The 12,130-nt window shown below is 41.6% G+C and overlaps 1 protein-coding gene across 1 annotated transcript; it reads right to left on the minus strand.

Annotated features, from left to right (window-relative positions):
* Window positions 1-5,514: 5,514 nt before the first annotated feature.
* Window positions 5,515-11,851, minus strand: LOC308108991 (A disintegrin and metalloproteinase with thrombospondin motifs 9-like; the record flags this gene model as incomplete). The annotated part of the gene is made up of 10 exons (XM_080462322.1): window positions 5,515-5,604; window positions 7,115-7,219; window positions 7,813-7,904; window positions 8,298-8,431; window positions 8,595-8,689; window positions 9,911-9,989; window positions 10,307-10,370; window positions 10,486-10,546; window positions 11,255-11,449; window positions 11,651-11,851. The coding sequence occupies 10 exons, from the start codon at window positions 11,849-11,851 to the stop codon at window positions 5,515-5,517; spliced, it is 1,116 nt and encodes a 371-aa protein (XP_080318448.1).
* Window positions 11,852-12,130: the final 279 nt, after the last annotated feature.

The raw sequence follows: 12,130 nt of genomic DNA on the forward strand, positions 1-12,130 counted from the left end.
TGATTTAAGTGAAGCTTTCACGTGGGAGGTGGTGGAAATGACATTCAGAGGTGTGAGGAACACGGAGTTCAGCCTCGAGCCTGCAGCAGTTCAGGTCACTGCGCTAAGCCTTGTGGGAAGGTCTGTGCAACTGAAGTGGAGAAAAGGCACATGGAGAGACTCAATAGATTACAGTTCAGTCGGAAAGTATGGAAGTGTCCTCTTGATACCAAACAAAATGAGGTTTTCCAACCGACAGTTTTGGATTGTTTTAAACACCCCGTGGTAAATATGACCTGTGCCTCCCATAATGAGCTCGCCAACATTATTCACTAACGCCTCCCTTTTCCTCGCTCAGCAATAATAGCATAAACACAAACTTCCACGCATAGCGTTTTCAATGTAACGGAGGCGGCAGGGAAGTGTTGGCAGAGTACAGTGCCACTTAACTCCAGAGAAGCTGCAGACTTCTTAACCTGAAAGTAAACAGGTATTTATTTAAAAGGGGAAAGAGAGTAAATGGTAGTGAGAAACAGCAGAAGGGAAATAGCGCAGAAAACCTGAAGTCATTGACATACAGTATATAGTGTCCCTGTTGAAACTAACTTTTGTCTTTATAATGATTTAATGAAGTAGTTTTTGTTTATTAGAAATTACTGCAATGATGCAAGTTTCAGCCACAATAAGCTGCGAACTGACGATCATACTATTCCTGGTTGATAGCATTAGCATTAGCATTATTCTTGATCTCACTCGTCATAGGAGCCTGTACCCGCAGTACCCGCGATGCGTTACTAGTCTTATTTGTGCCTTGTCTCATTTAAGAACGTCCAAAGTATGGAGCATCTTCCTCCAACTAACTGATGGAACTTCAGCTGAAGTTAACCCTTAAAAGATCCTTAAAAAAAACTCCCTCATTCGTCCCTGAGGACACAAAATGTCACTCTCGCAAAAGCTGCTCTAAAAATTTTATACATTAATACTTTTTTTCCACTTTAAACGATTCAATCTTTTAAAACTACTTCAGCCTGAAACATACATATCAAATATTAATGCATTTTTAGTTATTTAAAACCGTAAATCGGCTGTTTTTCTATGGTTAAAAAAAAACAACCAAACCACCCAGGAGCTTTTAAGGATAAGTGAATCTATGATGAGACAGAGCTGACAGCTCAGCCAATCTGTCCAGCAACACTACATTAACACATTAACTATTATAAGTTACACAAGAGACACAATTTACAGAAAAACAAGAGTCACGTTCTCAAGTAACGAGCTGCTTTGTATTTGCAATGACGATCTGAGGAAAATAACTGGGAGCAAACAGGCTCGTCATTTGTGGTATATTGCAGAACAATCAGCATTTTTGTAGAAATTTAACAGTGGTGAAACTCTTAATATGAAGGAGGAACGTATTTTATTGCATTTTGTTACACTTACCGAGGACATGAGTCTTTTCCCACCAATATCTGATGTGATACAATCCTGCAGATATGCTGTTTCATTAAAAAAAAAAAAAAGTAAACACAAAGGGTCATTCTTTCAGCAGCCTGACCTCCACCTACTCCGGTTTAGACGAGCCCCCGTGGAGCGGCTGAAAGCACCTCTCTTCAATAAATCTTTCCTTTTCACGCTTTTCCTCAGCCTCTGCACAGCAGCCAGTTCAGTCCGACTGTTTGACGGATGTTTGAGGAGTTCAGTCTCTGACTCACCTGAGAGAAGCTTGGTAAAGCTGCGTCGCCTTCCTCACCGTCTGTGCCCGAGTCAATACACAATAACACGTCTATCTGGTTTTCCTTATAGACCCCAAGATTGTCACAAAGAAGCACTGAGCACCCGGTTTCCCATCTGGGATTTGCCTCAACATTACACTAAATCCACTTTTATCTGTATAACACTGTCCTCGATGTTTCCACTGTGTTCTACTATATTAGATTTGTTCTGGACATTTTGTTTTAATTAATTTACAATTTCCCTGAACGTGGATCTGCTGTGATGTCGAACGTGTGCATATATTTGAATGTTTGTGTGCAGAAAAAGAAATCTTTCTCCGTGTCCCTGCCAGATCTCTATGAAGAACTTTGATGTGGAAGTTAACCTTGACGAATAACTGATGTATCAACACAAGCCATCTTCATCGACCATCTACTTACAGTTCATGACATCGAACCCTCCTGGAATCTATATGTGAATTTTATGCTTTGTGTTTTGTAATGGTTTTGGATATTTGTATAACTCTTTAGATGTGAGCCTTCTCTTGCCCTTCAGTTCACTTTGCCCCTCCTGTTTCTCTATGCCTGTTTTTTTTTTTTTTTTTGACCAGTCATTGACCGGTCATTTTCCACCTAAACCACAACATTATGTGTATTATATACAGTATTCTTCGCTCCTGCGTTAATGTGCTTAACAATGAATTATGTTTATTTAGAGTAGCTGATAATAAACCGAGATGAACACAAACAGAGACTTGATTCGAGCCTTAAAACACCTCCGTCGGGTCAAAAGTTGGACTGTTACAGCAGCGTCGAGTTTGTCATCATAATTAGAGAGAGAGTTGGATTTTTATGGCCTAAACATTAACCCGACCCGATTTATTTATTTATTTTTTACAGCCGGTATTATGAAAGCGTGATGACACATCAAGGACAAACTGTGGAGAAAATCATCCATTGGTGTGAAAATCAGACGGACAAGTGTGGAGCACATGAGGCTTTTTATTGCTCTCTGCAATCATCGCCCGATCTGCCTTCATACATAAATCATGCTCTTCCATGTGGCAGCGACCAACTGAGTTTAGACACTTTATACACACACACGTACAAATATAAATATTCATGAATTAAAAAAAAAATAAAAATAAAAATTAACAATGGTTTATTTTAATGGAAATACTGTGTTGTAATTTATTGTCAAAAGCTAATGTACATTCACAAAAAACAAAGGAAAAATAAATATTTGTGTATAAAATAGAGAATACATAAAGGCACTTTGCATTGGTTAAGAGCTGAGAACACACAACAAACATGTAGCAAGAGTGTAAAATAACACGTTTAAATATAATCCCTTCATTTATGACACCTGAGAACGTTGTGGACTGGATTACATTCGGAGATTGACGATGACGAGTGCATTTGACAGTGAGACACAAGCTTCTTCCTCCTCTGTGTCTTTACAGTTTCAGGTGCAGAACGACGCTGTGTCGAATTCCCTTTGGCACACGTGTGTGTGCACACATTGTCAGTGACGGCACCGAAGTAGCACCAAACGGTTAAAAAAAAAAAAAAAGAGGCAAATATGGCTTCTTAATCAGTTATTAAAGAAGAAGGTCTTTTCTTTGAGAAAAGAAACAAAGTACCCTGATATTTTGACGAACAAGTGGAAGCCGGAGCAGGATAGTTTTGACACACTCTTGAGGATGGAGGAGAGAATTCGAGGTGCAGCATCTGGACAGAGAGTGTGCTGCAGGGCTGCGAGCTCGGCAGGCTGAGAGCGTCTCCAGGGTCACACCATGGCTTCTTATCGGCCTAACGACTGGCAGGATGTTAATACCCTGAGGTGATGTCTTGGTTTTTCTCTTTCAAGTTGCTCAAGGAGAGAATATGACTGGTCGGTAAAAGCCCAATTCAGATTTGTCATGTTTAGATTCTTCAGAAATTTGTTTTAAAAACAAAAAATCTGTTTTCTTTGAATTTGGTGGTTTGGTGGGCCACACTGGAGCCTCTAGGGGGCCAGTTCTGGCCCACAGACCTCATGTTTGACACTGATGATTTATAGTCTAGATGACGTTTGACTCACTGATGCTGGCATGCTGAATCTTAAGTTATGCTAAAGCTACATGGTATGCCGGATACTTTTCCAGCTTTGCTGATGGGAAACGGTGGAGACTAAACTACAGCATGACCAGGAGTTTCATTTTTATTTACCCTGAACTTGAACTTTAGAGGCACAGTAAACTCTGGGACACCTCCAGAATTGGTGTTGTTTTTTTCTTTTGTCTTTACTGTAAGCAAAGTACGACCATACTGCTATTAGGAACAAATGGGGTTTGGGAATCTTGCTTGAAGTACGCTTTGGAAGCAAAATGACGTACGTGTGTGTGTAAAATGAGACTTTTTAAGCACAGATTTTAAGCACAGGGACCTGTAAATGTCTCTTCCGTCTCATGCGACCTCTCCCCCCGCCGGACTTCTACAGTTGGATTTTGCTTTATTCCTGCCATTACAGATTTGTTTGGGTTTTCTTGTCCCTTGGTGTTGACTGGCAGGCTCATTCGTGAGACTCTTGACATCACAGTGAGTAGCAGTGTAGTACAGCTCAGTGACTTCAGACGTAACATATTACAGGAAAGGGTAAAACCTGGCTTTACTAACATGATCCTGTGATTCTTGATCAGAGGTCTGCAACATTTCCCATCAAAAGAGTCTTTCGTCACTTTCCACCAAATAAAATTCTCTGGAGCCACAAAACACATTTAATCATAAAAGGTCACACAGCTTATAAAGTTCTTCATGCAGTTTTTCTAAATGTACATTAATGGTATTTCATAATTTGGCCATTTTAGTTTTTCTGTCCATCTTAGCAAATTTAACCTTTTTTCTTATTTTAACTGATTCACTTAGTTTGGTTGTTTTATCCATTTATTTTAGCCATGTTGACCATTGTAACAGCTCCATTCTTTACAGTTAAGGTTTTTTTTAAGCAATTGTAGCATTTTGTAGCCTTTTTTTAGAAGCAATTTTAGCCTGAAGAGTATTTGAAAATAAGCGAGGTATTAAAAATAGTATTTAACAAAGATTTATATGTTCTACATATAATTTTCAGAAAGCTTCAAAGAGCCAATAAGGAGGAACTAGAGGTACATGTGGCTCCAGAGCCACAAGTTGCAGACCTCTTGTCTAGACTGAAGTCAATAAAACTGCATTTAGAGGCGAATCTCTGTCTTAAACTCACTTATATGAATCCATCAGACGGAGAGATCTACCTGAGGTGGAAGTGAAGACGGAGACATCTAAATTTCCTTGAAGGCATAAATTCTTCTAAATATGACCACTTGGAGACCCCTCGCTGCATTAGAGCCACAGGATGGATGAAATAAACAACAAACAAATGGCTGGAATACACGTGAAATGGAGCAACACAAAACAGTACTGAGAAGTTAAATAAGCAAAAAAAAAATCCACAAAGGAAGGCACTTTCGGAAAAACAAAAAAAAACAACTCATGAACGGCAACAGTGTGGTGTTTGAAACACTTAAATTATATCACATAGAAAAATAAATGCTGAATACAATAAATAAAAGACTTTATCCTGATATGTACAGTACTTACACCAGATTCATTTACAATATACACTTGAGGAAAAGGGTTTGAGTTGGAGGAGGACTGTAGCACCAATGAGGAGGGTCTTGTTCACCTGAAGATGAATGAAAATCCTGAAGCAGAGATGCACGTTTGTTTTAAAAGATGATTTTGTATTTCCTCCTCAGAAATGTACCGTTAATAAAGACTGAGAGCGTCACACACCTGTTTCATACCTCTATGCCACTGTGACGGGCAGAGTGCGGCCAGAGGACGGCGTGCATTTACCACAATAACCTCCACACATTCCTGACACGGTGCTGCCATCCTGTGGACACACCGGGAATCACATGATATGAAGCAGGATTACACAAAAGACTTCGAACCTGACATTTGGGTCATAAACCTCACAATAGTTAGACATCAGATTGGAATTAGTCTGGGCTGAGTATTTCTGTGTCTGTGGGGAGATTAAACTCTTCAGATATTTGATCTGATAATGATTTGAACCTTTTTAGGGTGCAGTATGTAAAATACGAGTAACACCACGTTAGGTGGCAGTAGTGAGTCACTGTCGTACCGTGTTTTAAAAGACATTCAGTTATGAATTGCCAAAAAGCCCAAAATCTCAACTGAAACTTTTTTATTTGGCTGAGAAGAGATGAGATATTGGATTTACAAAAATGGACATATATCCAACTTTAGTACTCATAATGACAACATGAGAGTAATTGCTTGTGTTATAGCATTTGTTGCGTTTTTAAGATGTTTTTTTCTCTCATCTGTTTTTACTATGAAGCACTTTGTGACTCCATGTCTGTGAAAAGCGCTATAGAAATAAAATTTACTTACTTAAATCGATAAAAAAAGTAATGACTCAGTCCTTATACATGTGTTAGTTTGAAAGTACAATTAGGTTTTGTGCTTCTCTCCAATGAAACTCCTTCACAGTAATAAACTACAACAAAAGCATCCATCTATCAGCAGTAACACTAGAGTGAACGAGCTGTTGTTGCAGAGTCGATTTCAATGCATGTTTAGAAACCCTATAGGTCAAAGGTATGAGGGGAAAGAAATACTTGAAGGAGACGTACATGCAGTCAATGAAGGTAAACTGTAGGTGGGCTATTGAATGTACTATTCCTTTTGTAAAGACAGAGGCCCACCAAGTAGGTATGGAGGGGTCCAACAGCTTCAGCAACACTGCTGTGAAATACAAGCTAATTACTCGACAGTCCTCCACCAGCAGCATTTGCATGCAGTATAATGGTGGTTCAGTACCGACATGGAGAAACAAAAACCAAATCGCCTCTGACGAGATCACTATCCCACGGCATGAAAGCCACAGCGTGCACCAAGTGCTTTGTCTGATCTTCACTGGAGTGCCGTCTCTGTCCCACTGTCACAACCAGCCTGTATTTAAACTGCCTGCAGAGCCAGAAGTGGGCCAGCTGGCTGTGAGTAACAGGCTGCGAACACTTTCTGGCATCTCCATTGCCTCCTCTTTTCCCCTCGCCAAAAATCGCTCTCCGGCTCGATCTCCATGTTTAAAGTGGACGGTGAGGGGCCACTTGAGAGTGCAGCTGCCTTATAAAGGTCCTTTTTTTAGCCAGTTTATGTGGAGAAGTGGGGCTCAGGAACATTGAAGCCACTTGAGGCTTTGCCCACTTGATGGTCTCAAACCCCGGGGAGGTGACGAAGAGGAGGAAGCAGTGAAGTAACAGGATTTCTTCATCCATGATGAAAGACGGAATCCTGTTTTTGTTTACTAAATACACCGACCATTCATTGGCTGAGCGTTTATTGAGATGTGAATGTCAGTATGTGTTACCACGTACCTGGGATTTGTGTATATTAGCCACTGCGTAGTTTCCCTGGGAAACCCAGGAGGTGCCTTCAGCCACCTGGAAACCTGTTCCTGACAGGTTGATTCTGAACCGGCCCTAGAGGGAGGCATGGGAGCAAAAAGCATTTAAACATGCTTAAGTAATAATAAAGTTAAACCACTTTGATGCTTGAGGAGCTATATTTGCAATGAGTGGCAGAAAACTTTATTTGGCTTTTTCTCTAATCAGGAATTCCGTATGTTTGGAGAAATACAGTTTTTGATGTTGACGTTGTGACTAAGTGCTGTGGAGCCTGAGCCAATGACAAAATTAGGAGCCAAAGTGACTAAACACGGCATAAACCACAACCATTTGGACAATCAGACCAAAGCAGCACAACGACTTGACTGGCCGAGGTACAAAAGGCAAAATGATGCTTTGGAAGAGTTTGACAGAACATTTGGTAAAGCCAAAGGCATGAAATAGCTTGTTTTTTTTTCCACGTTAGACCTTTTGACCCAGCAAGAAAGCTTCAGGTGCATTTAATAACACAAACAACAAACACATTTCATTGTGTTCCTTTCCAGGGCTCGGGTTTCATGCATACTCGCTTCCTTGACACCTGATTGAACTGAGCCGTCGCTGATGTTATTTGTCACGCTTGTGCTTTTCCAGTTTGATAAAAGGTAAACGGCTGCTTGTGTGCTCACCTGTGGACAGCGGGTGGCGCTGTAGCAGTCTCCGGCTGTGGCGAATGGAACGCTCTTGCCCTCACGGTTGACGGCAAATTTCCAGTCTGTAGCTGAATATTAAAAAAAATAAAAATAAAGCCACTTGTTGCTACAGGACCTCAGATGAACTCCTCCAGCGGCAGCGTGCGTGTGCCGTAATGACCGAACGCTGTGTTATTTACCAATAAAACTGGCCTTCGTTTTGAGGGTCAGCCAAATAGCAATATCAGTATAATTCCACCTAGTTAGAGCAGTTTCATTTAATCCCCTCAAGCCTTGTAATTGTGTGTTGGTTAAATGAACCTTAAAGACATCTTGAGCCCATTAACCTTCATGAGCACGAACATAATTAAATGGCAAAGGAAGTTCTCATTTGAGAGTAATGTGGAGTTAACATTGGCACAGGATGCTGCTGGTGTGTGTGTGTGTGTGTGTGCTGCTTATGAAAGCGTGGGCGGACTCACTGATGATGTTCATCTTGCTGAGGTCCAGGCGGACTTTAGAGAAAGTGGTGGTGCCAGCAGCGGAGTAATCTCTCCGGCAGTCGCAGTCTTCTCTTCTGGAGCCGTTTGCCGGACACTGGGTGGGGTCGTTGAGCCTGAGAAGACACACGGACACACGGACACACGGACACGACCTTAGCTCAACCTTACACTTCTGAGGAATTTCTTCTTTTACAGAGAAAACAACACTGCCAGGAGTCAGCTGGATTCTTTGTAATGAAACTAGCCGTTTCCATTGTTATCTTCTGAGCTGTTTACCTGAAGCCATAGATCTCAGAAAAATTCTCCCCTTCGCCAGTTGTCAGGGTAATGTACTCCTGTGGTGTCTCTGTCTGCATTCCTCCACAGTAGACCTGAGGGGAGAAAAGGCCAAAGGGAAGTGAAGGTGGGAGACCAGATGGTAAATGGAAGGTGTTGAGAAGGTAGAGGCAAATAATGAAAAAGGAAAAATGCTGATTAAGGGAAGAAAGATAAAGCAGCACTCGGGAGAAACTAACAAAAGATAATACATATGATCAGGCTCATGAGCACTACAAACCTAGAGGCATGTATATGTGTACATATATGGATAAATCACAACACAGTCCCTAAAAGTAACCCAACCCAGGCCATTCTTCACTGTCATTTGAAGGCAGCAAACCAGTTTTCTCTGACCGCACATTATTAGATGTACTGCAACTCCTTACAAAATGTACTTGTAGCTGGAGGGCCAAAAGAATGCCTAAACACTCACTGGGAGAAACACACTTAAAGCTCTTTTCCTGTACTGAAGGCAAACACACAGAGAGACCATGTAAACAGTGGAGCAACTGCATCCTGCCAGTGTTTATCCATACATACATATTATATACTCTCTTTATCCAGCTTAGGGTGAAGAGGAGCTTGAGCTGCAGGCAGGCAGGAGAGTTACAGTCACCCTGAACATGCAAAGCCCACACAGCAACCCTCAGAGTGTAGATCAGGATGTCAAACACAATATAATTCAGGGGCCACATGCAGCCCAATTTCATCTTGAGTGGGCTGGACTGGTAAAATAGTTCCATAATAACCTTCAAATTTAAACTTTTAAGTTTCTCTTTGTTGTGGTGCAGAGTATACGTGAGGAAAATGTTCATATTTCCTCAAAAAATAAATAAATAAACAATTACAACCAAAAATGACAAAATAAAACTTGTATCGCTGTTGCATTATGCATGTTTTTACAAACTCACCCTGACAGCATGGCTTTGAGGCTGAAACTACTAGTTTTCTATCTTTCACGGTAGCATCACCGATATCTCAGCTCGGGTCTCAGCATTGTATTGGGGGGCTTGTCGGGCCGGATTGGAGTCTATTGCGGGCCAGTTTTGGACCACGGGTCTTATGTTGGAATCAAACTTGAGTCCTTTGCTGAGGTGAGAGTGCAGAGTTAACCTCCACCACTGAATGAGGAGCTACGCTTGTGTTTAAGTCATTTGAAATGTGACGAGGAAAAACTGCACCTAACTTAAGCGTCCAAAAAAAACCCCCAGCCGTTATGGCCCCACAATCTGGACTTTATGTCACAGGGAGGTAATGGGCTGATATTATCTTACCTTGAGTGCTTTTCCTTGAATGCTGAGAAAGTGTTCGCTGTCTGGGACGGGGCCGTTCACGCTCTGGATTTCTTGACAGCTGAAAGGCAGATGACCTTGAAGAAGACACAAAGGAAACAAGTAACGTTCAAGGGTGAATTTTTCAAAGGTTCGACACAGGGCTCAAGATTGATACTGCGTATGCAGATGTGCGCTCGCAACAAGCACGCGCGCAAATTTCAGTGGCTAAGTCAAGTGTGGAAAATCACTTCATCGAATCAAAGAAAAAGGAAAAGCCACTCTCTCTTTGATGTCCCATGGTCCCGCCGGGAAGTAAATACACCGAGCAGTAAATCTTTAGTGTTGGCCCGAGATCATAAATATTTCACTCAAGGCACCAATCTCCGCAGCGATGACCGAATCGTGTCGAGCCACACCTCATACAGGATTCTGAGCTGCTGCTGCTGCTGCTGGCCTTGACCTTTTGTTAAGAGGAACAGAAGAGGGTTTTTTTCTGGAACACTCACAGCTTGGATTTCTGCAGACTTTTCTGGCTTCTGGCACGGCTTCACGAGCACACCTGCTGCTTTTCTGACCGTCTGCTGACATGCACTGCACCGTCCTCTCCATCACGCCGTCCCCACAGCTCACCGAGCACTGGCAGAGAGAACCGGAGGCAACGTGGGGGGAAAGTGAAAATGGTGCAACTGGCTGATGGTCTGTCAGCACTTTTCAGCTTTATGTCACACAATCTGCAAATAATTTACTGTATGGCTTCGATACAAAGTTGAGTACAGATTGATTTATTTAGTATTTATGTATATTCAACTATAATATAACTATAGCTTTCTTGACAAGGGATTTATACATGTGTGCATTTTCATGTATTTATATATATATATATATATATATATATATATAAATTTATGTTTTATATTTTGTATCCATCTGTATTTTGTGTATGCTTTGATATGTCTGGAATAATAACAACAGCAACAAGAGCAATCACAGATTTTTGATGTCCACCACAGGTTGGCCTTGTCTCAGAAATTAGGTGATTAGGTAATCTGTCATGTAGTTTTGGCGTAATCCTTAAGGGCCTCTCACATGAAATCCTGACCAAGAATCCATTTCTGGATCTGGATCACCTCCTTAATTTAAAGGAATCTTCCATGGCCTAATATCCATGTGTGGTTAAAATCTCAACAAAATCTATACAGTAGTTGACGTAATCCTGCTAACAGACATATTAACATATAATCGAGTCACATTCATGCGTTGTGCTATTTTGGGAAAGAAAGACTTCATTCTCTTCTAATAAACTGCAGATAAATGACGTGACAGCAGTGAGGAGCGAAGGCTCACCGGTCCCCAGATTCCAGCCCTCCACTCCTGCGGCTGTGGGCATGGGTCCAGGTTACAAGGCATGTAGCTCTCAGGGGGGGTCCCGGGGCAGTTGGACAGAGACTGATGGCCGTACTCATAGTTGTCATTCTCCACATGCACCTCGCTGCAAGAGACCAGGCGCTGGCGGTAGCCCTGGCCACAGCTGGCTGAGCACTGGATGAGAGAATAAATCAAAGAAAAGTGTTTTTCAGTGGAAACATTGGCTGATGTCTGTCATCTCTGCATCACTGGATCTACTGATGATTATTTACATGAGTGGTTCTTTTAGAAATCGCCAAGTCTTCCCAATTTATACTTTTTGAACAGCTCAACAGCCTTGATTAGATTGTGAGATTGGATGATTTTGACTCTCACCTCCGTCCATTCTCCTGTAATCCAGATGAAGTCACAGGCGTGAGTGCTGCAGCTCTCCAGGTTTGGTGGCTTGATCTGGTTCACGCAGTACATCTCATGGACCTCCTGCTGGTTGTGGTTCACACACTGCAGAGCTCGCTGTCTGCGGCCCGATCCACACGACTTACTGCACTGTAGAGGAACGAGACAGGGATGCAGCATCGTGGAGGTGTGGTCTACAGAAAAAGATTTCTCTTGGGATTTTAGATAGATTAGGGAACAACTACTAAACAACAAATTAGCTTTCAGAGCAAAACACAGATATGCGACATAACAGCAGACTGGGATTTGTGAAAAATGTAGCCTATTGCCACTCTAACAGGGATGATACTGCCCCCTAAAGAAACAATGGGTAACATAAGGACTAGACTGTCTTTTTAATGTTGTAATAAAGTAGATTTGTAATATAGTACATTATTATCCATATAGTTGGGTTATAAT

This window comes from Lipophrys pholis, assembly GCF_963383615.2.
Source record: "Lipophrys pholis genome assembly, chromosome: 4".
Classification (NCBI taxonomy): Eukaryota; Metazoa; Chordata; class Actinopteri; order Blenniiformes; family Blenniidae; genus Lipophrys; species Lipophrys pholis.